This window comes from Primulina tabacum, chromosome 8 (assembly GCF_025594145.1).
Source record: "Primulina tabacum isolate GXHZ01 chromosome 8, ASM2559414v2, whole genome shotgun sequence".
NCBI lineage: Eukaryota > Viridiplantae > Streptophyta > Magnoliopsida > Lamiales > Gesneriaceae > Primulina > Primulina tabacum.
Genome location: NC_134557.1, coordinates 6,394,944 through 6,418,804, shown reverse-complemented (window position 1 = coordinate 6,418,804; position 23,861 = coordinate 6,394,944). Strand labels below are relative to the sequence as shown.

Genomic DNA, 23,861 nt, shown 5'->3' with positions numbered 1-23,861 from the left:
CTATGTGAAACGAGTCGCTCAATCTATAAAATATTATTTTTTACGTTTTTTTATTGTTAGATCGAAAGAAAGATTTGTCTCATGAAATTATTAAAAATATCCCTTGACTTTATTAAAAATATGGTAAATTATGGATCCTCTATAATAAGGGTTTTAATCAAATACATAGTTAATTTTAATCTTTATTTATTTTTTTAAATCGAAATAGTTACAAACTTTTGATGGGTGTATAACCGTGTGTGTATATATATATATATATATATATATATATTATACATATGTGTATATAATTTTTTTTTTTAAAAAATTACAAATTTCAATGCTAAAATTCATTGAGCCCAAGGCCTACCACGTACAACTCATTAATAATATCTTGACCTTATAGAAAAAATTGATTATCAAATAATAATACATCCTTTTTACCAGAAATTATAATAATAAATATTCAAAAGCACAAATTACAGGGCTTCTTCCAGCCACGAGGATCGATCGATCGATCACGAATTAGGTTTCAAGTATGTCAAAACGAGTTAAACACACAAAATCTGTTTAACAAACAAAACTGGTCTGTAGAATGTTTTATATTTTTGGAGAAAAAAATATTTCTTATTGGGAAAACAAATAAGACCTAATTATTAAATAATATATTATTCATATAAAGATATCAAGGCAATATTCTTAGATATATTACTTATAGATATCTTATATTATAACGAGTCAATTTTTTGAAATATATTTTTTATTTGAGTCATTTATAAAAAAATATAATTTTTTATGTCAAAAATATTATTTATCATTGTAAATATAAATATAATTGATTCGGTTCACACATAATCTGCATATTTATAGATATTGCACATTTGACATCATGAAATTAAATATATTTTTATTCAATTATACACACACATATACATACATATATATATACACATACACACACATATACATACATATATATATATATATATATTTATTCAATCTATGTGTGTGTATATATGGTGTAAATGTGATGCGTTGACAACGTGGGAATCTATGATACAGAAGCGACGGGGAATTCATCGTATCGCTTGTCTGAAATCCTAGAAAAAGTAAAAACCTCGAAATTAATAATAATAATAATATTATTATTATCAATTATGAAAACATATTAATTCATACATAATTTGTTTGAAAGGATAAGAAATTGGGTGTGCGAATTAAAAAGCATTCACTTAGTGCATCTGCCGTCAAGTGTCGTGCATGCATTTTGTGCATCTGTTCCCCTTTGCATGCCCGGCCGCCCGCTTTTTCTCTCTCTATCCTCCCCTTATTTATCTTTCTACGCACACGCTAACGCTACATACACGTCTATGTATCTACACTGCTACACACATCTCTATGCCTAATCCGTTTGTTTATGTATTTTTATTTTTTGTTTTAATTAATTTGATTTGATTTTGGCACATCAAGAATCAGTAGTACCACCGACGGGGATACCGGCGACTGCCCCTGTTTTGACTTTTTTTTTGAATCTCAGATTCAATCTTCGATTTCCAGTTTGTGATTTAGAAGATTGGAGACGTGGGTTTTTGATTTGGCCTGGAGATGTTTACGTGCATTTGATTGATTAGGACAAGCTGAGTGGAACATGATTTTTTTCTGAAAAATTAAGGTACATGGGACTGTTCCTCGTTTTTCTTTCGATATGTCGATTTGCTGGAAGAGTTCTCCGTTTTGTCCATATGGGTCGGCAAGATTTCATTTTTGACGGGGTTCTAGGGTTTTGATTTCGATGTTTTATGTTTGGGTTTAATAGGGATTTTGAGTTGGGGAGTTGAAATTTGCGAGAAATGGGGTCAAAGAATTGCATGAATGAGGCGTGCCGTACTACGACGTCGTCTGAGTGGAAGAAAGGTTGGAGCTTGAAATCAGGAGGATTCGCCACGCTTTGTTACAACTGCGGGTAATTTCTGAATACCAAATTTGACCCTTCTCAATTTTGCATACAGTTTATCGCCTCCACCGTGTCTGATTTCAGTTCTTGGGGGGTAATCTGGGGATGTGAGATATTAATTCCTAAAATATCGTTCCGCTGTAGAGTTTTTCTTGTTCTGCTGGTATCAGTATTTTCTTTTCTTTTCTTTTCTTTTTTTTTCTTTTCTTTGTCATTGACATTCGTGTGTTTCCTATTTTTAGAATTTTTCTTCTATTTTCTGCTCCTTTTTTGGTTCCCTTGCCTTCTCCCAATTTTTTTGCAGTTTTTCCTCGTGGTTTTTTTGTGATTGTTCATTTTATTTTGAATTTTCCAAGTAAAAAATTTATTATTTTATAATCTGTATTTAAATTGGCTCAGAAGCTAAATCTATTTATGGAATATATGTATATGTATCTCTTTGAAAGATCAAAGTTTCATCCATATACATACTTCACTGGCTGTGCTCGAGTTCTTGTGTATGATGTCTATATCCTGTATCTATTTGTTGTGTTCGACTAAATATTTTCTGGGAATCAAAGATGTTTCTCTTCACTTAATCAGTTAGTTGATTTGTGTGGTCTGCTCGTGTTGTGATATGGCCTAATGTGGATTCAGATTATCATATGATAATTCAGTCTTCTGTGAGACATTCCACTTTAAGGAATCTGGTTGGCGGGAATGCAGACTATGTGGGAAGGTAATAATAATATATTCAGTCTTTTTAAAGAAGTTCTTATGTGTTAATTAATTTTATTTATTTTTTTTTAATCTTTGTGTGTGTGTGTGTATCTTTTTGTCGTTTGGCATGACAGATCATCCATTGCGGGTGTGCCGCTTCAAGGTATCAGTACGAATACATGGATTTTGGAGGTATCAGTTGCCTAAGCTGTGCAAAGCATTTGGAAATTCAACCTGTGCAACCAGTTCAGGTTTTTGTTGCTTTAACATGGCTAAAAATGCAAGAACTAAAATGCACTTATTTTGAGAGGTCAATCTGGTGGGTATGGATATGCAGATTTTTTTATTTTTTGATATTTTTCTGAGATTGCAAATTTAATTCCATCTCACCCTGTCCTCTTCCTGAATAATGGATTGCATGTATTGTGAATTGACATTTTATAAAGAACCGTTTCTCATGTATCAATAACCTTAACATTATGTGTGTTCACATTTTGTAGAGATTTTTGTCTTGTTCGTAGTTCATGAATTTGTTCCTTTGAAAGCCTCTGAAGTTGAATCCTGTTTAATTGTGATCCATGATCTGATTAATTTTGAATATTTTTTTCTCTTATGAGATAATAGGATGATTCCATGGTGCTTATGTGTGACCCGTTCATGCAGACTCCTGGTGATCTTCCCAGTGGCCCATTCATGACAAATGGTGTAAAAGACGTGTATCCTCTAGTTACCGAGAATAAAGGAAATGACGACAAATTTAGTAACGAGAGGCTTCTTCATTTGACGAAGGCTGTGGGAGCAAATGACGTGATTTCGAAGCTCGAGCAACTTAGACGAGAAGAATCCATGTTGAAAACCGTGGACGCCCAAAAATGTATATCAAATCTCAGACCGCAGTGTTCTTCATCTTCTTTTCTCAAACCAGATATCGGTCGACCAAAACAAGAAGTTAAAGATACATTTGAGTCTCTGGCTCAGCAGTCCCTAAACTTCGCTTTGGCAACTTCTTTAGGTAGTTCAAGTTCAGTTCTGCCTTTTCGTGGAGAGATTATTGAAGGGGTCGAACAGAGCAAAAGTTCTTTCCAACATGGGAAAAATACAAAGCAAACATTGTCAAAGCCAGTCAAGCATAGCCCCGCAGCTGGTTCAGAGACAAATAAAGGCAATATCACACAAAAACGTTTTGCTAGGACTCCAGCTGATGTGCGTGGTCGGACTCAGCTGCTTCCTCGGTACTGGCCTAAGATCACTGATCAAGAATTGCAGCAATTATCCGGAGAGTATCCTCTATAATTTATTTTTTTCTTATTTTATTCCTGAAGCATATTTTTCTTTGTGAAGAAGAAAAAGTCTGAAGAGTTTCCTTAACAGTAGATTTTCAGCTTGAAATCCTCGATTGTACCGTTGTTTGAGAAGATCCTGAGTGCAAGTGATGCTGGCCGAATTGGTCGCTTGGTCCTTCCTAAAGCCTGTGCTGAAGTTAGTCTTGTGTTTTTGCTTAGTGTTTTCAGCATCTGACAAAACCTCGGTAATTACCATCACAATAATCTTTGCTGCAGGCATATTTTCCTCCTATTAATCAATCAGAAGGCATACCTATAAGGATTCAGGACATTAAAGGAAAGCATTGGACATTTCAATTTAGATTTTGGCCTAATAATAACAGCCGGATGTATGTATTGGAGGGTGTTACCCCTTGCATCCAAAATATGCAAGTACAAGCCGGTGACATAGGTATATCCTTGGATAATTATATATATGTTTTTTAATTACTAAATAGTGTTTACCATCCATGATTATTTGTCAAACTGTTTGATGGAGACAAATTTATATTACTGTGCATTGTTTGTGTTTTGAGCAGTGACATTTAGTCGGATAGATCCTGGGGGTCAGCTCGTGATAGGATGTCGGAAGGCGACAAATAACGGTGATGTGCTGGTAAGCATTTTATGCATGACCCTGTTGATTATTTTAAATTGCTGACATGTAATGTTGTTGCGAAACAAGTAGGATTCCCATGCGACCATCCTTCCAAATGGTAATTCTCCTAGAGAAACGTCGTATTCTGGTGTTACTGACACCTTGCTTCCTGTAAGTTATTACTTTCTTTTTTTCCTCGATTTGATTGATTTTACGCCTATGATAATGACATGATCTTGTTTCCCAAAATTTGGAAGACTGGAGGCCGAACATCTGATGATTCCATGCAGCAGAGTAATCCTATGTCTGAGAAGAAGTTGAGAAACATAAAAAATAAACGGCTTCTTATGCACAATGATGATGCTCTGGAGCTGAGAATTACTTGGGAAGAAGCACAAGAATTGCTTCGTCCCTCACCATCTGCCAAGCCAACAATTGTCTTGGTTGAGGACCTTGAATTTGAAGAATTTGATGTAAGAAAAGTTTCATGTATTCATCCTATATGTTCTTTTAGTAAATGGTGCTAATGTCTTGAGGTGTAAGATTATGAAACTTTTATTTTGCTATGGTTATGTTGTTTCAGATTTCACTTTGGATTTTGTTGTATTGCATCAATGCTCCCGTTATTTTGTATATCTATTAACATGGCACAACAATTAAAACATGATGCTTCGGCTGCTTCACTTCCAAATTATTGAGTTATACTTTTATCATCTATAACTTTTGGTGCAAGTGTTAATGTTAGGTGGTTCAACTTCTTGTTTTTTACTTCGTAATAGTTTGTACTGATTATTTTTCTGTTGCTTAGGAACCACCAATTTTTGGAAAGAGGACAATTTTCACTTCTCGACTTTCGGGGTAAAAATTTAAGGATTTTTTTATTCCGCAAGAGTGACTCAAATTTAAATAAATGTCTGCAGAAGACTTTTTGTTCTTGCGCGTTTATTAATAACGACGTTGCATAATCTTATCAGAGAGCAGGAACAACTTGCACAATGCGACATTTGCTCAAAATGGCGAAGGTTACCCGTTCATGCTCTTCTTTCTGCCAAGTGGACGTGTTCAGATAATATATGGGACTCGAATAGGTTAGTACTTTGAGAGGTTTTCGATATTGATAAAAATATTGAATTTAACTTTAGAGCATGTATTCTTGAACCTTCAGAGTGCATCCATAAATTTTCGGGACCATATTTGATTAAATCTATACTAGAAATGTTTAAGGCCAATGCGGAGCTGTTTTTTTTTTTTTTTTTTTTGAATTAAATGCTTTTAGTTTTTTAAAATTGGATGGTTATACCTAAAACTTCAAGCATCAACAAAAAAGGACAATAAAGGCAAAAAAAATAAAATTTGTGTATCGTTCGGCTTCTTGTTCACTGACACTAGAATGGGATTAAGTGATTCAGGCCAACCTTAACATGAAAAACTCTCAAGATTGTACAATTCTGATCCCAGTTCCATACCCTTAAGACTTCTGAATGAATCATCTAAGTCATTCAAGTTATTAATAACTTTTTTTGTTTCTATATGTTTCTAAGTCTGTCAGAACAGTTATTTTTAGCCTTTACTGCTCCATCAGAGGTGGAGCAAAGGGAAACTTATCGATGCGCTGTTTATTTGCTTCAGGTGTTCATGTTCAGCTGCAGAGGATGTAAGTCCACGGGATCTGGAAGCTCTTTTTACCTGTAACAATGGTATGAATTATAAGCATGCTTCCATGAAAAAATCCCTCCTTTGCGGTCGTTTAAACTTTGCAATGAAGTAATCGGAGAAATTTTCTATTTTGTTAATCTGTATGTGTATATGTAGGTGTAAACCATTTTTTATATGTTTACTTCACCAAATAATTTTTCTCGTGTACGATTCTGAATTGTTAGTGCATAATTTCCAGAGTTTAAGAGGAGAAAAATTTCAGATAATGTGTCAAAAGAAGGGGAACCATCTGGCTTAGATGCGTTGGCTACCATTGCAGTTCTAGGTGACAACATCGGTGACATGGGAGAGTCTTCTGCTGGGGCCACCACAAGACATCCTCGACACCGGCCAGGATGCTCTTGCATTGTTTGCATCCAACCTCCGAGTGGGAAAGGAAAGCATGAGCCCACGTGTAAATGCAATGTCTGTTCAACTGTAAAACGTCGATTCAAGACTCTAATGATGCGTAAGAAGAAGAGACAATCAGAACGTGAAGCTGAGCTCGCCCACGAGAAAGATAAGCCCACTCTTGCCAAAATTTGTTTCGAGAAGGAAGAAGAAGAAGACGACATCGCTGGAAATGCACTTTTAAATATGAACCATCATCAGGAAAATGAAGATGGAAATCGAATGTCTACGGAAGAGGCGAAAAAGGGAAGATTGGACTTGAACTGCGATCCGTACCGTGAAGAGGATGTTATTGCCGAGGAGAATGAGATGAGCTTGACAACGTTGATGAACGTTGCTACTCTTCCTTTCGATATGTTTCTGGAGAAGCCGAACGACGTTCCGAGCCTCGAAGCATCTATGATTGAGGATAATATTGCTGGTGAAGGAGCCATGCTGCTTCCTGGGGTTTCGGGACAAGAAAATAATCCCGAAGATGGGCAAGGGGCATAAATTTTGGGTGATATATTTCTTTATTTTATGTTATTTTTGTGACCACAGTCTTGTTTTCTCGGATACATATACTTTGTTTCTAGCTTAAGTAGTCATACAGGGAATAGAGTTGAGTGAGTGATTTGTTTCCTTTAAATTGTGGTTACTGTTTTAAAAAATATCCCGAGTGAACCAAACTCGTTGAGACTGAATCAAGTTTCGATACTTCCACATTTATTGAAACAACCCGACTTTTAATGTTCTCCATCACTAATCCCTTCAGCAATTAAAAAATAAGAAATTATTTTCATTATTTTTTTTAAAAAAAAATTGAAATTTGTCATATAATTATAGGGGGTTGCGAATAATGCCATGTATTTTTTCCCAAAAAAAAAAAAACCTTGACATGCAACACTTAAATAACAATATTAATGCACGATTATTATTATTATATTTTTTTTTACCGATTTCATATATGAATGATCCCACCACTGTTACAAAGGCAAAATCTTGTGTGAGATGGTCTCACGAGTCGTATTTTGTGACGGATCTTTTATTTAGGTTATCCATGAAAAAGTATTACTTTTTATTGTGAATATCGGTAGGATTGATATGTTTCATAAATAACCCAGGTGAATCCCCTCACGTACGGGTTCAACTTTGTTTCCTTTCTCTTGTATTCTACGTACAGACACTAAAACGCGTGGCCGGCCTAACATTTTGGCCCTTTGCAATGCCTCCTCGTCCCTTACACTACGCCTGTTCGATATATTCCCACCAACCACACATTTACTTCATTTCACAATTCTCTCAATTACGAAGAGAATTTTCTCAGTTAATGGGGGACAGAGCAACGCTAGAGAAAGCAAGAAAAGAGCTTGAGGATTTCTATCTCGGAGTTCCAGATGATTCAGTAAACCTCACTTTCCAAGATTTGGCTCAAGTGAGGCAACAGCATGCACCAGACAAGAAAAAAGCCATCGTATCGGAGTCGTGCCCGGAAACGCGGTTAGCCAAAATCCCTAGCCTAGACTTCACCAAAGGCTTAGAAGCATCTTTTCAAACCACTAATAATCACCATAATAATAGTCACCATGGTGATCGCCATAGATCTAACGAGGATGATTTTCGGGGGGGCCTGGGGATTATGCATGGCCATGATCATCACCACCATCATCGTCATCATGCGAATGCGCATAGTCATGACCATCTTCATGGATTAAGCTTACGTGGTGGTGATCATGGGGTTGGCAGTTTTCAGAGGAGTGTTGTTTATGACGATGATATGAGCCATGTCAGTGGCATGAGTGTGGCCTACAGCGGAGAGAGAGGCGGCGGGAGGACGCGCCCCGGGATTCCACACTCCAATATCTGTACCGTATGCTGCAATTATATCTACCTTTTCCGGTACCGTTGCTTAGTAAGTAGCTAGCTAGTTTGTTTGTTAAAAAAATTTAAATGGACGCGCATAGATTTTGATCAAACATTTTTACATTTGTGCGTGTTTATTATAATTTATAGGTGTGTGGAAGGGTGTATTGCAGGCAATGTGTGAGCATCGGAATGGGAGTGATGACCGAAGGTCGAAAGTGCATTGAATGTTTGGGAAGAAGATTCAGCCAAAGGTACAAAAACTACATGATCCAATGGCCGGGGCTAGCTAGAAAGAATTTTCGACTTTATATATATATATATATATATATATATTTGTTAGTGCTAACATATGGTATGATATATGATATTGTTTGACAGATATATAAAAGAAGCTGGAAAGACAGGGTGCTGTATGGGATATCCATCTTTGGTGAAACAGCAAGAGCTCAAATGGGCAGAGAGAGGACCTCCAAGAAGTGGCGAAAATCGATACGCTCGTAGCGCGATGGTATCAAGATCAAGAAGTCCGGTGACTCCAAGAACGCCGAATAGGCCACACTCTCCTACTAATCACCATTCGTTCCCGGTGACTCCAAGAACACCAACAAGGACACATTCTCCACACAATCCCCCTTCATTTGTCGCGAGCTCGTCGCCCTATTCGCCTTATTCACCAGCTCACCACCATCCATTGCCTTTCTAGTGCTGATGAAAAAATTATTTGGTTTTCGTTTATAATCATTGTTTTATCTCCTGTTATTTGAGGATTAAAGGTAATTTTTTGAAGTGTTATTTTCGTTATGATCGAAGGGGTGCTGGCTTTATTGGATGGACATAATTGACTCGACCGGCTGGGAGAATAATGGTGCATTTTAGAGTAATGTTATATGTGTCCAATGTTGTTCAAATTTAAATGTTTACTTCCAAGTTTGAATAATTAATTGGTATTCTACAATCATTTGGTATTCTACAATCATTTTAATCATAATAAAATATATTTAAATTTCAAGCCATTTTCAATAAAAATTTAATAAACTTTTAAATAACTATAATATTTCATAATTTCCAATTTTATTCAATAACATCTGAGATTCTTATGATTGATATATTTGAATGAAATAACGTGAGAATAAAATCGACTTTAGAATGAAATGAGAATATGAATCAAATGATGTGTTTATTTTATTCAAATGACTGGTAAAAAAATAAAACACGAATGAAATAAAATTATTTTAAATTATCAAATAATTATTAATTAAATTTCAAAATACTCAAAAATATTGTTTATTATTATTATTATTAAAAAATAGTAAAATTATAAATATTGTATTTTATTAATTATTATAAAATTATCGTTATCATGAAACTAATAATTATGTATTTAATTTTTATAATTATAATTGTAATAACATATTATTATTATTATTATTATTATTATTATTATTAAGAAGATATAAATTTATACTTAGTTAAGCTAAATAAGGAAAAAATTTCATAAATATATAAAATGAAAAGTAAGAATTATCATTCTCATTCAAAATGAATAAAATGACTATTTCAATGAATATTAGAATAAAATGTCATACCAATCACGAGTATAAGATGATAACGTTCATTCAAACACTGACAACAAATATTTATTATCCTAATAAACTAATGTCTCCATGAGATAATCCTACCGATCATGCTCTAAATAGTGCATAATATCACATTGGTTTATTTTTTGGATATCATCCGATTGATATCACGACAGAAGAATAAATTTTTATTAAGATATTTAACAACATATACATATATAAAGCAGACCATTTGGTTTAAAGTTTGAAAAATTATATTATCTATCTATTACTATCTATTAAGAATCTCCCTAATAGAGACAAAAAAGTTGGTCTGTTTTTTGATTTCCCAATTTTACCCTTATTTTATATCAAAATTACATTTTTGTTTTTATTTTTTAAAATCTCAAAAAACATTTTTTTATTTTTGTTTTAAATTACAACTATTCAAATAGCACTTTAGTTCCTCGATAATTTATCAAATTTCACTTTAGTCTATAGATAATTATAAAAAAAACTGTGCAAAGAAGCTAGTAATTAATAATTATTCGAAAAATATTATGAAACATAAAAAAAAACACATTTAATATTCGTTTTCAAAATAAAAATGGAAAATCATTTTTTTTAAAAAAACAAAACAAAAGGTAAAAAAATGACATGACTATATTTGTTATGAATAATGAAGCTGGTATCCTCGCTGAGCTACTGTCCTATACGCCGCAACACAGACTCCAAAAGACTCGTTTACGTCAAATACCTTCGCAGGACTTCTGCGTCTCTCCCCAAACTAAAAATCAACCGCTTCGCCTCTCACTCTCGATCTCTATTGGTAACAATGGCGGTCGGTGGCGGTGCTATCTCCTCCGACGACGTCGTGATGAAGTCCCCCACGGACAGGCGGCTTTACAGATACATTCAGCTCGCTAACGGTCTCTGTGCTTTGCTTGTTCACGATCCCGATATTTACTCCGATGAGACTCACGGGGAGAGAAAGCTTGGTGACAGTGAGGAAGACGAGGACGAGGATGAAGATGATGAAGAAGAAGACGATGAGGATTTTGGAGAAGGAGATGGTGGAGAGGAAGATGAAGCAGAGGAGGAGGGAGAGGAAAAAGGATTCAAAGGCTCGTTGCAGAAAAAGGTTGGATAGATTCTGTCAAATTACGGGGGTTCAATTACATCAATTTGAGTTTGTTTAATTCATTCAGTTCAATAGAGCTTTGTGATATTTGAGAACGAAGTTTTCCTCGTTTTCTATTTTCGATACAGGCTGCGGCGGCAATGTGTGTGGGAATGGGGAGTTTTAAGGATCCTTATGAAGCCCAGGGCCTGGCCCACTTTCTAGGTTTAATTTTACCCCTCTTGTTTGACTATGAAATGCTACTCCTTTCATTTGAGCATTGCGAGTTGTCGACTGAGTTTCCGTAGGATGAGATAGTGTGGAGATATAGGATAAATAACTACAATCGCAGGCTGAGATACTAAGATCATACTTTTCGTTGCACGATATTCAAGGAATGCTCTTGATCTTACCGGGCGTGAGAACAATAGGGGGCAATGGGTCATTCCTTATGAAGTAAATATAATTTAAATTTTCTGTTATTTAAACATTCTATCTTGAAACTTTCAATGCAGAGCACATGCTTTTCATGGGAAGTGCTGATTTTCCAGATGAAAATGAGGTTTGTTGATCAAAATTGTTTCCTCCGTGTAGCTTGCTTTAAATGTTTGATTAGATGCTGGTGGAACTTTGTAGTCTAGCAACTTACCCATGTTTTCTTTGATTCGGCAAAATAAACATGGTGGAGGGCTGAGGTAGTTTGCAAATGATTGAACTCAAGCCGCCCTAATACAAAAGTTTGAGTTGAGGGATAGGTAAGTTGTGAATGTTGAGGTAGGAGAGAGATGAACAATAGTAAAATTAATATGTAAATGTTATGGCATAAAAAATTAGAAAATAATTATAACATTTAGAACTCAACCAAAACTGTCCTAAATGTCATGATTTGTTCGAATGTTGAAGTCTAGAGCTCCTGGTGTGGAACACACATCCTTTTGTCATTATCTTGTGATTTGGTAGAGTTCGTCTAAAAATTTCATTGTCTATTTGTAATAGTCTTTTTTGTTTTGTTTCTAGTACGATAGTTATTTATCTAAGCATGGAGGATCATCAAATGCTTACACAGAAACTGAGCATACCTGCTACCACTTTGAAGTAAAAAGGGAGTTTCTTAAGGGTGCCTTGACAAGGTAAACTAAGGGTTCTTTTGCAGGATGGAAACTTCATTGATTTGATTTCTTTTTTCAGCCGCTAGGCATTCTCTTGAGGCAACCTGTTACTAAGTTTTTTGTTGATCCAATCTGTTTTTCTCGTGTTTTAGTTACCATTAATATTCTTTTGACTGGTATTCGAAATCATAATATCTTTGCCATACTGATTTTCTTGAACATCGTTTAGCCCGTAGAGAAATGAGCTAACTCAAATAAATGATATTATTTTCCCCGAGCTTTATAACCGCACACATACTTTTATATACACTTTATGTTTTGTTTATTTACCCTTAACGCTCACTTCATGAATGTATTGAACCGTATTTTGCAACTCTTTTACTGTGCCTCATGTGAGTGCTTAAATATATCTTGTTTATTCACTAATGTTTATATGTGAAATTGTTTATACATTTACATTTCACATCACCAGTTCTTTATTTTGAAGAAACTAGAATGTTATATTTTTTTGTTATGGTTTCTTTATATTGTGTTTCTGTCCAAGCATGGTAATTTAGCCACTATATATAACTTTGACACATGAAATCATCTGTGTCTATGCTTAATAAAACTCTTTATAATCTTTATAATTGTGTAAGATGTTGCTAATTATTCATGGTTACATCAAGTGGACAACCGTTTTATGGTTTTTTGGAGAACATGTAAGATTTTGTTGTGTGGTGGAGAAATGCAAAATTATGCCAGTTCTTCAAAATTTTGGACTTGATAGAATATGAAGGTGCAAATGGTTCTAGTGATGCTGATTGATATGAAGGGTAATGTAACATGAATTGCATGGGTTCTGTTAGATGCAGCATATGTTGTACTATAATACTGATATCTTTTCATCGTGTGATGTGTGGTTATGGACTTCATGATTTCGTTTTGCAATCATGGAACTTGCTTCTTGTTTGTGATTTGCTTGTGTTTCTTGTATGCAAGATTATGTGAATGCTTATTCTTGATGTTCAATTTTTCAGATTTGCTCAATTTTTCATCTCACCTTTAGTTAAGGCTGAAGCCATGGAACGGGAGGTATTGGCCGTGGATTCGGGTAGCTCAAGTTTTATTGTTTGTGTCCTCATGCAGTGTCATAAAAGATCATACTTCTTTAGTGATTCATTGTTTTCTGCTTCTGTTAACACTTGGAAACTCAATGTTCCTTTTTTTATCACATGGCAATCTGGGTTACAGAATTTAATCAGGCTTTACAAAATGATTCCTGTCGGCTGCAACAACTACAGTGCTATACATCTGCATGTGATCATCCTTTTAACCGATTCTTTTGGGGTATTTTGCATTTCTATCACCTTCATTTTGTGTTCTTGCTGATAAGTTGTGGTTACTATTAAACTTCACCTTTGGATTATTGTAGGGAATAAAAAGAGCCTGGCTGATGCCGTGGAAAAGGGAATAAATTTACGGGATCATATTTTGAAGCTGTACAATGATTATTATTATGGTGGATCAATGAAGCTAGTTATTATAGGGGGCGGTAAGTTTTTCAAATGTGTACAAGTAGTAAGTAGTAAAATTGAGTTGATGTGAAGGTTTTTAGTTTGTTAACTGGTCCAGATGAATTTTGAGTTTTTAATTGGATTCCTGTTATTGAGTATTTAAATGGCTATTTAGGTAAGATTCTGGGGCAAAACACGTACAATAAATTAGCTGTCTTGGAAAAGAAATGAGTATCAGCTGTCTTAGAAAAGAAAGGAGCAGCTGGGGGCATGTTTATACTTCACCAACCTCCCCACTTGACTGAGAGAATAGCACTGGAAAAATTGGGTTACCTGTAAAATTTCTAATTTTGCTTTCGGTGAAGGCAATCAGGGAATCTGGGTTGAGATGGGCCCCAACCTGTATAAATTCATTTAATTTAAATACATGAGGTTATCTTTGTCAACTGTAGATTTTAGCGCACCACTAAACATTGTAACCACCTTTCACAACCCTCATGTCAGCATAGTAGTCGAAAAATAAATATACTCTGCGTATCTGATGGCAACAATCCCATGATGAAATTAATTGTAAATCATGATGTTCGGGGATATGGTTTTTGCTCTTACGCTGAATTTGCTTAAAATTCCATTGGGGTTTTGAAAAAAGGTACCTGTAAGTGTGGTCTAGGTGATGGTGATGATTAAAAGGTACTCTCTTGGCTCAGGTGGTAATATAAGAATCTACTGGCTCTTTAGTAGTGTTTCATCTTGTTACTTTCACGGCCTACCCATAGAAAGACATGATCTGTCTTATCCTTTTGTTATTATTTAACTGCTGAATTTTTGCAGAGACTCTTGAAGTTCTTGAAAGTTGGGCCCTCGAATTATTTAGCAATGTCAGGAAAGGCCTTTCGGTTAAGCCAGAGATTGGGTTGAACGTTCCTATTTGGAAAGCAGGCAAACTTTATTGGTTAGAGGCAGTTAAAGATGTTCATATCCTTGATTTGTCATGGACATTACCTTCACTGCGAAAAGATTATTTGAAGAAGGCTGAAGATTACCTGGCTCATCTCCTTGGACACGGTGAGATTGCTGCTATTACAACTTCTTCCTTATGTTGGTTAGCTGCTTTCTAAAAGCATAACAAAATACATATGCTACAAGCAAGAAATAATATGTTTCTGCTTTTATTTTTGTATTTAGCTCTTCTTGATATTTAGCTCTTCTTGATAGTTTGCATCTGGATTTGGGAAAAAGCTACTTCATGTATACTCTCTGTAAGCGATGCAACTTGAAAATTGGAAACACATGGTGCAAAATTCTGTTTCTTGTAATATATTTTATTTATATATTTATTTTGGTTCTTGTGTTTGCTTTTCACTCTTGAGATTAGTGGGAGGATTTGAAGTAAATAGTGTATAAGACCACCCTTTTTCGTCATGGTTATATCTGAAATGTTTCTATCTTTTGGATTTCTTACTTATCTCTAAAATGCCTTACTCTGTTTTCAGGCACTTGTTAGAATTATGAACTACAGTGCATAGTTATGGGTTTTTCCTGGCTTCTAAATGTTTGTTCCGTTATTTCCAGTCCTGTCAAATTGTTAAATCATCTCTTGCATATTTACTCGTTATAATCCTTGCTTGTGTGTCTCAACATTTGTAAAATACTATATATATCCTATCAGTGATTTTAGCCCAGACGAATGGGTCTATTTCGTTCATATTTTTAAATAAACTCTCTGGCTTTTGAATATATATAAATCTCAAACTCCAAAAAACGTGAGCTGAGTAGAGCGGTTTGCTACAAGATTCTCATTTTACACCCATAGACTTTTACCTCATTCATCACCTTACGTCATTTTCTGGAAGATTGGCCTCTCAAAACGTGTTTGATATGGGCTTATCTTCTGTTTCTTCATCTTTGATTTCTGCCTTCTGTTTCTTCATTATTGGTCATTCATTCTAACCGAAGGAACAATCTTTGATGGTATGGATTAGATCTGGTAGCTTAGGACTTCAAAATTACTTTTTGTCATCTTCAAAATTATAAACTGTGTTTGCCTATATTTTTATGAAATTTTTATGAAACGAGTGTGCTTGTATCTGAGAATTTAAATTTTGACTGAGAGAAACATTAACATGATTCCAGAGGGCAAGGGGAGCTTGCATTTTTTCCTGAAAGCTAAAGGCTGGGTAACTTCTATATCAGCTGGCGTTGGCGATGAAGGGATGTCTCGCTCTTCAATAGCTTACATTTTCGGCATGTCTCTACACCTCACGGACTCTGGCTTAGAGAAGGTAACACTTTCCTGCTCCTTCCGTAGTTACTAATAGAAATAAAGTATTCTTCGTTAGATTACATTCCTTGAAGAAGCAACTTAGTACTTTGAATAAGTAATTTCCCTCTTATGCACAAAGTAATTTTGTGTAAATATTATTGCCATTTATCGGCAGATTTATTTACTTCAATAGTGAATTGACGAGCTTACAACCTTCATGGGATGTCGGAAGAAAAAAATATCCTTTGTTTTAAGGTAGTATTGTTTTGATACATGCAGCTGTAAAATTGCATGAATGTGATAGCAAGGGTTTGTAGCTCTTTGTTATCAGAGTAAACATGGAAAAGTTACCCTTAAAATCACATTTTCAACTTCTTTAAACTTTATGGTAATTCAATAAAGACACGCAAATATAGATAGGAAAAAATGGTTGATTTTAGAGCACTACTTGAAACTATTTGCATGTAGAAAAACAAGCTTGAAAATAGATATAATGTACTCTCTGATATCCATTTTTTAGACTTTAGAAAAGCAGCATCTTTATTGGACACAAATTAGGGTTCATGTCTGAGTTATTCGGTCTTGCAACATGGCTTCAAGGGCCCAAGCACCTTTTTTTTGTCCCATCCTTTCTGTTTGGGTTGTTTTTTTTTCCCTTTTTTTGCTTTTTTTTTTTATTTTGCTTACTTGTGAACTTTTTTCACCATGCCGATTGCTAATTTATTTACTACTCTGTCAATGGGATTCATGGATGTTCAAGAGCTTTGGTCTGCCATTCTTTCTCCTTTTAACTTATTGACTGATGATGCAGATTTTTGAAATAATTGGCTTTGTTTATCAATATCTCAAACTGTTGCGTCAAATTCCTCCGCAAGAATGGATTTTTAAGGAACTCCAAGATATCGGAAACATGGAGTTTAGATTTGCTGAGGAACAACCTGCAGATGATTATGCTGCAGAACTTGCTGGTATTTTATATATCACATTACTACGTTCCTGTTTATATTCATCGGTTCCAAATTTCATAATCCATCAATTAGAAAATTTTCAAAGTTGCTTTAATATCTCTCTCATCAAACTAGCATGTAGCAATACCACTCATCTCATTTGGCTTGAGACCTTGTGAAATTTTCTTATTATTGAGTTTCCCATTTTTTCATCGAGGCATTTTTACTACAGTTAGCCTAGATATTATATTCCTATAAACTGACTTAGTTTTTTTAGTTATTAACAATAAATTATAGTATGCAGCAAGACTGTCATATGACTATTTGCTTATAATATCTAACTACTGCTGTTTATCCAAGAGAATTCATGAGATGATCCATCCAAAAGAGATTTTATTAAAAAAAATCATCATGATCCATCCAGAGAATCTTTTCGAGGAACTGTTTTGTTGCCAAAACCTCTATTATCTGTTAGTCATACCTGTGCGCTTCTGATGTTGTGATATCTATAAATGCCTTTATAGTGTGTTTGACAGGAGAGATTGGAGGAGGGTTTGATAATAGATATTATCTATTTGGGAAACAATCCATTCTTTGTGTTGGTAGGAAGAACAAGTGAGAAGAGAGAAGAGCAAAGGGTTGGCCATCCGTTATCCTTCAAAATCTTTAAACCCTGCGATGACAAACACACTTTTGTAGTTGGCACAAGATTTTGGAATTTGTTTAACAATGAGCCCATTTTCTACGCTGAATCTTTTTAATGTCCCACAACAATTGTGGCATTAGTCTTCAAACATTCTTTTAGAATCGAAGGATGCTCATAAAAATTTTTCCAGAAATTTTAATGTCATTGGGATAAGAATCATTTACTTTTGTCATTTAAAATGATGCAGATCCCGAGTTATTTGGTTTGTCTTGCTGAATATTCATTTGACTTGTAATAGAAGAGGTTTGAAATGGTTACTTAAACATAACTGTAGTTCTGGTGTTTGACAGATTATGAATCTCGACAAGACATGTGATGAAAGGGGTATATAAATTAAAAAACAAAAAACAAAGAAATCTTTTTCTGAGGCTTTCTTGGGTATAAATTTTATCTTTGTCTTTGCTTACATTTAATAAGGCATATTAAGTCACTAATGTTCAATTGCAGGAAACCTCCTGGTTTATCCTCCAGAACATGTTATCTATGGTGACTATTCATATGAAGTCTGGGATGAGGAGATGATCAAATATCTTCTGGATTTCTTCGGGCCTGCAAACATGAGAGTCGACATAATAACCAAGTCTTTTAACAAGTCATATGGTGATTTTTGCTTACTAGTTATTTATTGTTCTATTTTGTTATCTTGTAGTCACGTGCTGGACTTTTCCTTAAATAACATAAGTGTGTAGGATATGAAAAGTGATTGATTGAGGTTCTCCAAAATATCCTGTTGTTTTAGGAATATCAGCCATGATATCTGTATGCATTTTCTCGTGTCTCTGGGTTAAAATATTTAACCGCAAAGATCACATTCTGTAAAGTTTACTATTTTGTGTGAAAAAAGTCGTAATACGTTCCCGTTCAACTGGTTTACCTAGGAACTGAATTGGTGACGATGGTTTGTCCAACCTTCATAATTCATATTTGTATGTCTTCGATTACTATGGTTCATTACCTTAATAAATTGAAGACTGAACCATCTTTGTGGCTTTTTGTTTAGTTGCTGAATCATCTATCATCGCTTCTTGCTATTGTTTTTGGTTCACACTGACAAACTCTTGTTCAACTCGAGTGTCACTCGAAAAATATCTTTAGAATATCCATTATTTTTGTGATGAGTTTTATCCCGATTAATGGTTCAGCCTTTTGTCTACATGATACCAAATGATCGTTGAATGTTGGTCCTCTTACCCCCTTGCATGATTTTCAGATATTCAGCATGAGCCATGGTTCAAATCACGATATGTTGAGGAAGATATACCATCTTCTCTGATGGAGTTATGGAAGGATACTCCAGAAATAAATTCCTCTTTACATCTGCCATCAAAGAATCACTTTATCCCACGTGATTTTTCCATAAGGGCCGACAAGGCACCGTGCGATGTTGCAGATGCATCATCTCCAATCTGTATACTTGATGAACCTCATATGAAGTTGTGGTACATGCTTGACAATACTTTTAGACTTCCTCGCGCTAATACATATTTCCGGATATCACTAAAAGGAGGATACAGTAATTTAAGAAATGCAGTCCTGACTGAAATATATATATTGCTCCTGAAGGATGAACTCAATGAGATTATTTATCAGGTTATCACTCTTCTGCTGTTTTTTGTTATCTTGATCTGCTTTTTGCGTGCTGATCCCGGTGAAGTATGCTGATTTTTTTATAAATATTATGCATCTTATTATATTTACTGCAGGCGAGTGTGGCAAAACTGGAAAGTTCTGTTTCTCTTTATGGCGATAAGTTAGAGCTGAAGCTTTATGGTTTTAATGATAAGCTTTCAGTTCTCTTGGATAAAGTTCTGGGAATAGCTGAGTTATTCTTGCCAAAGGATGACCGTTTCAAGGTATGTAACATTCTTCTTATTAAATGGAAGATGAAAGCAGGAGCATTATTCAGAACTAAGAGTTGTTGTGAGGATGAGTTTAACTTGACATTGAACAAAAGCACAGATAAAATGGTATCTTTATACACTTTAGGCGTTACTGTAACCATTGCGCTGTTTCATATTTTCATTTCCTTATTAGTTATTTCATTGTTATTTGTTAATAATTTTTCCTTGCAAAAAGAACAAAAAAGGGATTCTGCATCTTGCATATAGGATTTTCTGCTCCTCTAGTTGCATTCGACATGGGATAAGAACTGTATATAGTTGGTATTGATCTATGAGCAATTCAAGTAAGTACCATCGATTTTTTTTATGCAACGAGCAGCAAAGTCAATGATCAGGTTATTTAATTTATGTTATGATAGGTGTGTCCATTTTTTGAATATTTCTTTTAAGGTGTGATAAATAGATATGTGTTTCATTCCATTCTAAAATGACTTTAGTAAATTTTTCTCACGATGATTTTGAACTCTTTTAAAATGTTTCCATGTTTGGCAGGTTGTTAAAGAAGATATGGAGAGAACTTTGAGAAACACCAACATGAAGCCTCTAAATCATTCTTCCTATTTAAGGCTGCAAGTTTTGTGCCAAGGTTTCTGGGATGTGGAAGAAAAGTTGTGCTTGTTAAGTGATTTGTCTCTAGCAGATTTAAGGGCTTTTGTTCCAGATCTTTTATCCCAGGTTTTAACTAGTTATAATTTTGTTGCTCAGTTATCTTTAGCTGTTGAAATTTTGTAAAGCAATAGAGATGAGTAGTCCCGGATAATAGAATTTAGATAATGATAACATTCTTATTTATGAAACAAAATGATGTTGAAAGGGCATAAAGTTATTCCTTTATATGATATACATGTGGCTGGCAGTCAAGTTGAGTTCGTTTGTGAATGTAAAACCATTAAACACTAGTCATAGCATTTCACAAATCGAGGTAAAAATGTACAACTAATGATGGCTAGTACAAATTTATAACTGAATAAGCTTTATCAACTTTTTCTGATAAACCTAGAGTATTTCTCTTGTAATACTAATACTTAATTGATTTTTTTTTATATTTTAATTCAGTTCATTTTGCTGTGAATTTGTAGTAGCTTTTGTACAGAACCGTTTCCTAGCATTTGCAGTGATTTGTATTGATGTTTTTTAATCTTGTTACTCTGCTTTTCCATCTATTGTTTTACAGTTGTATATTGAGGGCCTTTGCCATGGGAATTTACTGGAGGAGGAAGCTCTTTACATATCAGATATATTTAGAAGTAACCTATCTGTACAGCCCCTTCCAATTGAGCTGAGACACAGGGAGTTTGTGATGTGCCTCTCTCCAGGTGCTGACCTTGTCAGAGATGTCCGAGTGAAAAATAAACTAGAAACAAACTCCGTGGTGGAGGTGATCTAAAAAATATTTTTTAATGAGGTTTGTTGGTTCTTGTGGCTGAAAACACCCAATTTTACTTTGGTTTGTGTGTTGGTTTATTTGCAGCTTTATTTTCAGATTGAACCGGAAGGCGTCGATTTGACTAAATTAAAGGCTTTAACTGACTTGTTTGATGAAATAGTGGAAGAACCACTTTTTAATCAGCTCAGGTATTTCATGTTTTAGTTGAATTGAACATAAAGGATTTGAAAATTCTGGTTCATATTCTTTATATATTTTTTTTTTTTTGGAGGATAAAACGAGAAGGATGATATTAGTTCTTCGCCCTCTCTCATAAATCGACAGTCCAGCACACTTATGTAGTCATGTATCAAAACATGATCACATGTTGTGTGTCCACACAGCTGCGCTAAATAAATGATATTTGTAATTTGTTGTTCGTTATAGGACGAAGGAGCAGCTAGGGTATGTTGTTGACTGCAGTGCACGGGTAACCTATCGCATATTAGGATTCTGTTTCCGTGTTCAATCTTCTGAGCACAATCCGGTCTACTTACAAGGCAGGATTGAAAACTTCATCAATGGCTTAGAAAAAACATTGGTAAGTGTGGATTATGAAACCTGTTATAAATTCTCAATCATATTTGTTAGTTGTTGTTTTCTTTCTTATTTGTATTCGTGTGTGGACTGTAGTTTGTCAGTTGTTGTTTTCTTTCTTATTTGTATTCGTGTGTGGACTGTAGTTTGTTAGTTGTTTTCTTTCTTATTTGTATTCGTGTGTGGACTGTAGTTTGAGTGTGTTGCGGGTAAAATTAGACCATTCCGTAAATCATTTTCTTGTATGCCCTGTTTTCTTTGCCCCTATTTTCCAATTTCTGTCATTGGCCGAAGAAAGGGCAACATTCTGTATGTTTGGTTGTTTTATTGTGTCAATTGTCGTATTCAAGTTTCATAAAACAAAATAGATTGACAACTTGATTGAATTTGAATTGTTTACTTCCTTGATATGTGTTTTCCTAATGAAATTCCTGTTGGTGCAGAACAAACTCGACTCTGATACCTTTGAGAATTACAAAAATGGTTTAATGGGGAAGCTTCTCGAGAAAGATCCATCTCTTTTGTATGAAACAAATCGTTTTTGGGGTCAAATTGTCGACAAAAGGTAATTCATTTTGTTCCAGAAAAGGTATTTTACTGTCTGAGTTCGATTTGAGACGGATTATACTTGAATTAAGATCGTTAAACCAACAATTGTTTAGTACTTTCCTTCCTGGGATGTCCTCTAGTTTTAGGTATATGTTCAACCAGTTTTAGGTGAAAATCGAATCTGGTTTGTTGCATAAAATTAAATTGGTTTCAGGTATATGTTTGACTTGTCGAAGAAGGAAGCGGAGGAGCTTAATGGTGTCCAAAAGAAAGATGTTGTGGATTGGTATCGCACATATTTGAGGCAGCCCTCTCCAAAGTGTCGGAGGCTTGCAATTCGTGTGTGGGGTTGCAATACTGACTTGAGCAATGCCCAAGTAACATCTGCGCAGGTCATTAATGACCTCGAAGAATTTAAGAAGAATTCCAAATTCTATCCCAGCTTTTGTTGAAACAGAAACTAATTAAAATGTTTCATTCAATGTGATGATGAATTGGAAATTATTAAATCACCGGAACTTGATTATACGAAGGTGAATGAAAATCAACAAATAAAGAACAACTAACATGTATTATATTCATTTTATCTTTTTCTTTTTCCCCCTCGAGTAAAAAATGTAGTTTTGTTTTGTATGCACGAGGCGCTCCGAGTCCCTGGCATGCGGAAAAATCATTTGGTTTCATTATGTGTTTGATTTAATGTTATATAGGGTTAATTACTCGTTTTTTGTTTGTGTGGTAGCAATTACGTAATTGGGAATTGGAGGCTTAAAAATATTGTACGCTTGGGTCTTTTTTGAAGTCCCTACGGTTAACTGTGTTTTTTTTTTTTTTTTTTTTTGAGAATCAACCGACTGTGTTTCTGCCCATGTGTTATTTTTATTTATTTACTAATCCTGTGTGCAAATGTTGTATACATGTTAAAATTGAAATTAAAAAAAATTAAACTTTTTAATAAGTATTTTAGATATTTTTACGTAAATTTTATTTTTCATGAAAAAAAAAGAAAACGGGGTTAAAAAAAAGGTAATTTTTGGATTTTAAAAATTAAATTAAGATATTATTTTATCTTTATTATGACTTAAAATATTATTTATGGTTTATATATTGTTATAAACAAAAATTAAATTTCAAAAATTTAAAACAAATTTAATTTTTATGACTTTTGATAAGTTTTTTTAGATAATTAATTAAATTTAAAACTTTAAATACACGGTGTGAGTGTGTGTACAATAAAAATAAAACTTGAATTGGAAAATTTAATTAAAGTAAATAAAGGTATTTGTGGAATTAATTAAAGTAAATAGGGTATTTGAGGTATATTAAAAATTATAGCATGACTCCAAGTTTTTTGTCTTATTATTATGCCCAGGTTTTGTGAAATATTTTCTTAAACTCTTAATATTCGACGCACGTAATTTTTACCAATTCATTTATCAAATGCTTTATGATTTGTTTTTACATTTTTAATTAATATCAGAAAGATGAGATAATATTCATATCTTTTCAGTCATTTCAATAATAATATTATTAATAATAATAAATATTTTCCCGCTTAAAAACTTGTTTCATTTTCTTGTTATAAAACTATCAACTACAAAATAATAAAATAGAAAACGTATATCTAAAAAAATGACTAGTTTTACAAATTTCCGGAGAAGTTCCATTATGGGAGAAGCGTATGACCCCCGGCCCTTAATTATTCATGATTAGGTCTTTTGTGAGATGATCTCATGAATCTTTATATT

At 34.2% G+C, this 23,861-nt stretch overlaps 3 protein-coding genes across 6 annotated transcripts; all 3 read left to right on the top strand.

Moving 5' to 3' along the window:
- The first annotated feature begins 1,202 nt into the window (after positions 1-1,202).
- On the top strand, positions 1,203-7,392 carry LOC142553393 (B3 domain-containing transcription repressor VAL1-like). Of its 2 annotated transcripts, XM_075663606.1 has the most exons (14): positions 1,203-1,651; positions 1,796-1,942; positions 2,570-2,651; positions 2,767-2,883; positions 3,296-3,912; positions 4,015-4,111; positions 4,192-4,366; positions 4,494-4,570; positions 4,643-4,723; positions 4,810-5,025; positions 5,361-5,410; positions 5,527-5,640; positions 6,182-6,249; positions 6,447-7,392. In XM_075663606.1, the coding sequence occupies exons 2-14, from the start codon at positions 1,830-1,832 to the stop codon at positions 7,148-7,150; spliced, it is 2,511 nt and encodes an 836-aa protein (XP_075519721.1). In that variant the 5' UTR covers positions 1,203-1,651; positions 1,796-1,829; the 3' UTR covers positions 7,151-7,392. The 2 variants fall into 2 exon arrangements, with proteins under 2 accessions (XP_075519721.1, XP_075519722.1); XM_075663607.1 differs by lacking the exon at positions 1,203-1,651 and having other exon boundaries at positions 1,677-1,942; positions 6,471-7,392.
- A 535-nt stretch (positions 7,393-7,927) lies between these two features.
- On the top strand, positions 7,928-9,296 carry LOC142554477 (uncharacterized). The gene is made up of 3 exons (XM_075665146.1): positions 7,928-8,549; positions 8,651-8,754; positions 8,882-9,296. The coding sequence occupies exons 1-3, from the start codon at positions 7,968-7,970 to the stop codon at positions 9,204-9,206; spliced, it is 1,011 nt and encodes a 336-aa protein (XP_075521261.1). The 5' UTR covers positions 7,928-7,967; the 3' UTR covers positions 9,207-9,296.
- Positions 9,297-10,739: 1,443 nt separating this feature from the next.
- On the top strand, positions 10,740-22,694 carry LOC142553392 (nardilysin-like). 3 transcript variants are annotated; one of them, XM_075663604.1, is made up of 19 exons: positions 10,740-11,200; positions 11,329-11,404; positions 11,695-11,741; positions 12,197-12,309; positions 13,308-13,381; positions 13,522-13,617; positions 13,703-13,822; positions 14,616-14,849; positions 15,918-16,066; positions 16,859-17,015; positions 18,148-18,300; positions 18,911-19,290; positions 19,404-19,553; positions 20,094-20,276; positions 20,776-20,979; positions 21,073-21,176; positions 21,415-21,568; positions 22,008-22,129; positions 22,328-22,694. In XM_075663604.1, the coding sequence occupies exons 1-19, from the start codon at positions 10,895-10,897 to the stop codon at positions 22,563-22,565; spliced, it is 3,060 nt and encodes a 1,019-aa protein (XP_075519719.1). In that variant the 5' UTR covers positions 10,740-10,894; the 3' UTR covers positions 22,566-22,694. The 3 variants fall into 3 exon arrangements, with proteins under 3 accessions (XP_075519719.1, XP_075519717.1, XP_075519718.1); XM_075663602.1 differs by lacking the exons at positions 22,008-22,129; positions 22,328-22,694 and adding an exon at positions 21,711-21,947 and having other exon boundaries at positions 10,758-11,200; positions 21,415-21,613; XM_075663603.1 differs by lacking the exons at positions 22,008-22,129; positions 22,328-22,694 and adding an exon at positions 21,719-21,777 and having other exon boundaries at positions 10,758-11,200; positions 21,415-21,620.
- Positions 22,695-23,861: the final 1,167 nt, after the last annotated feature.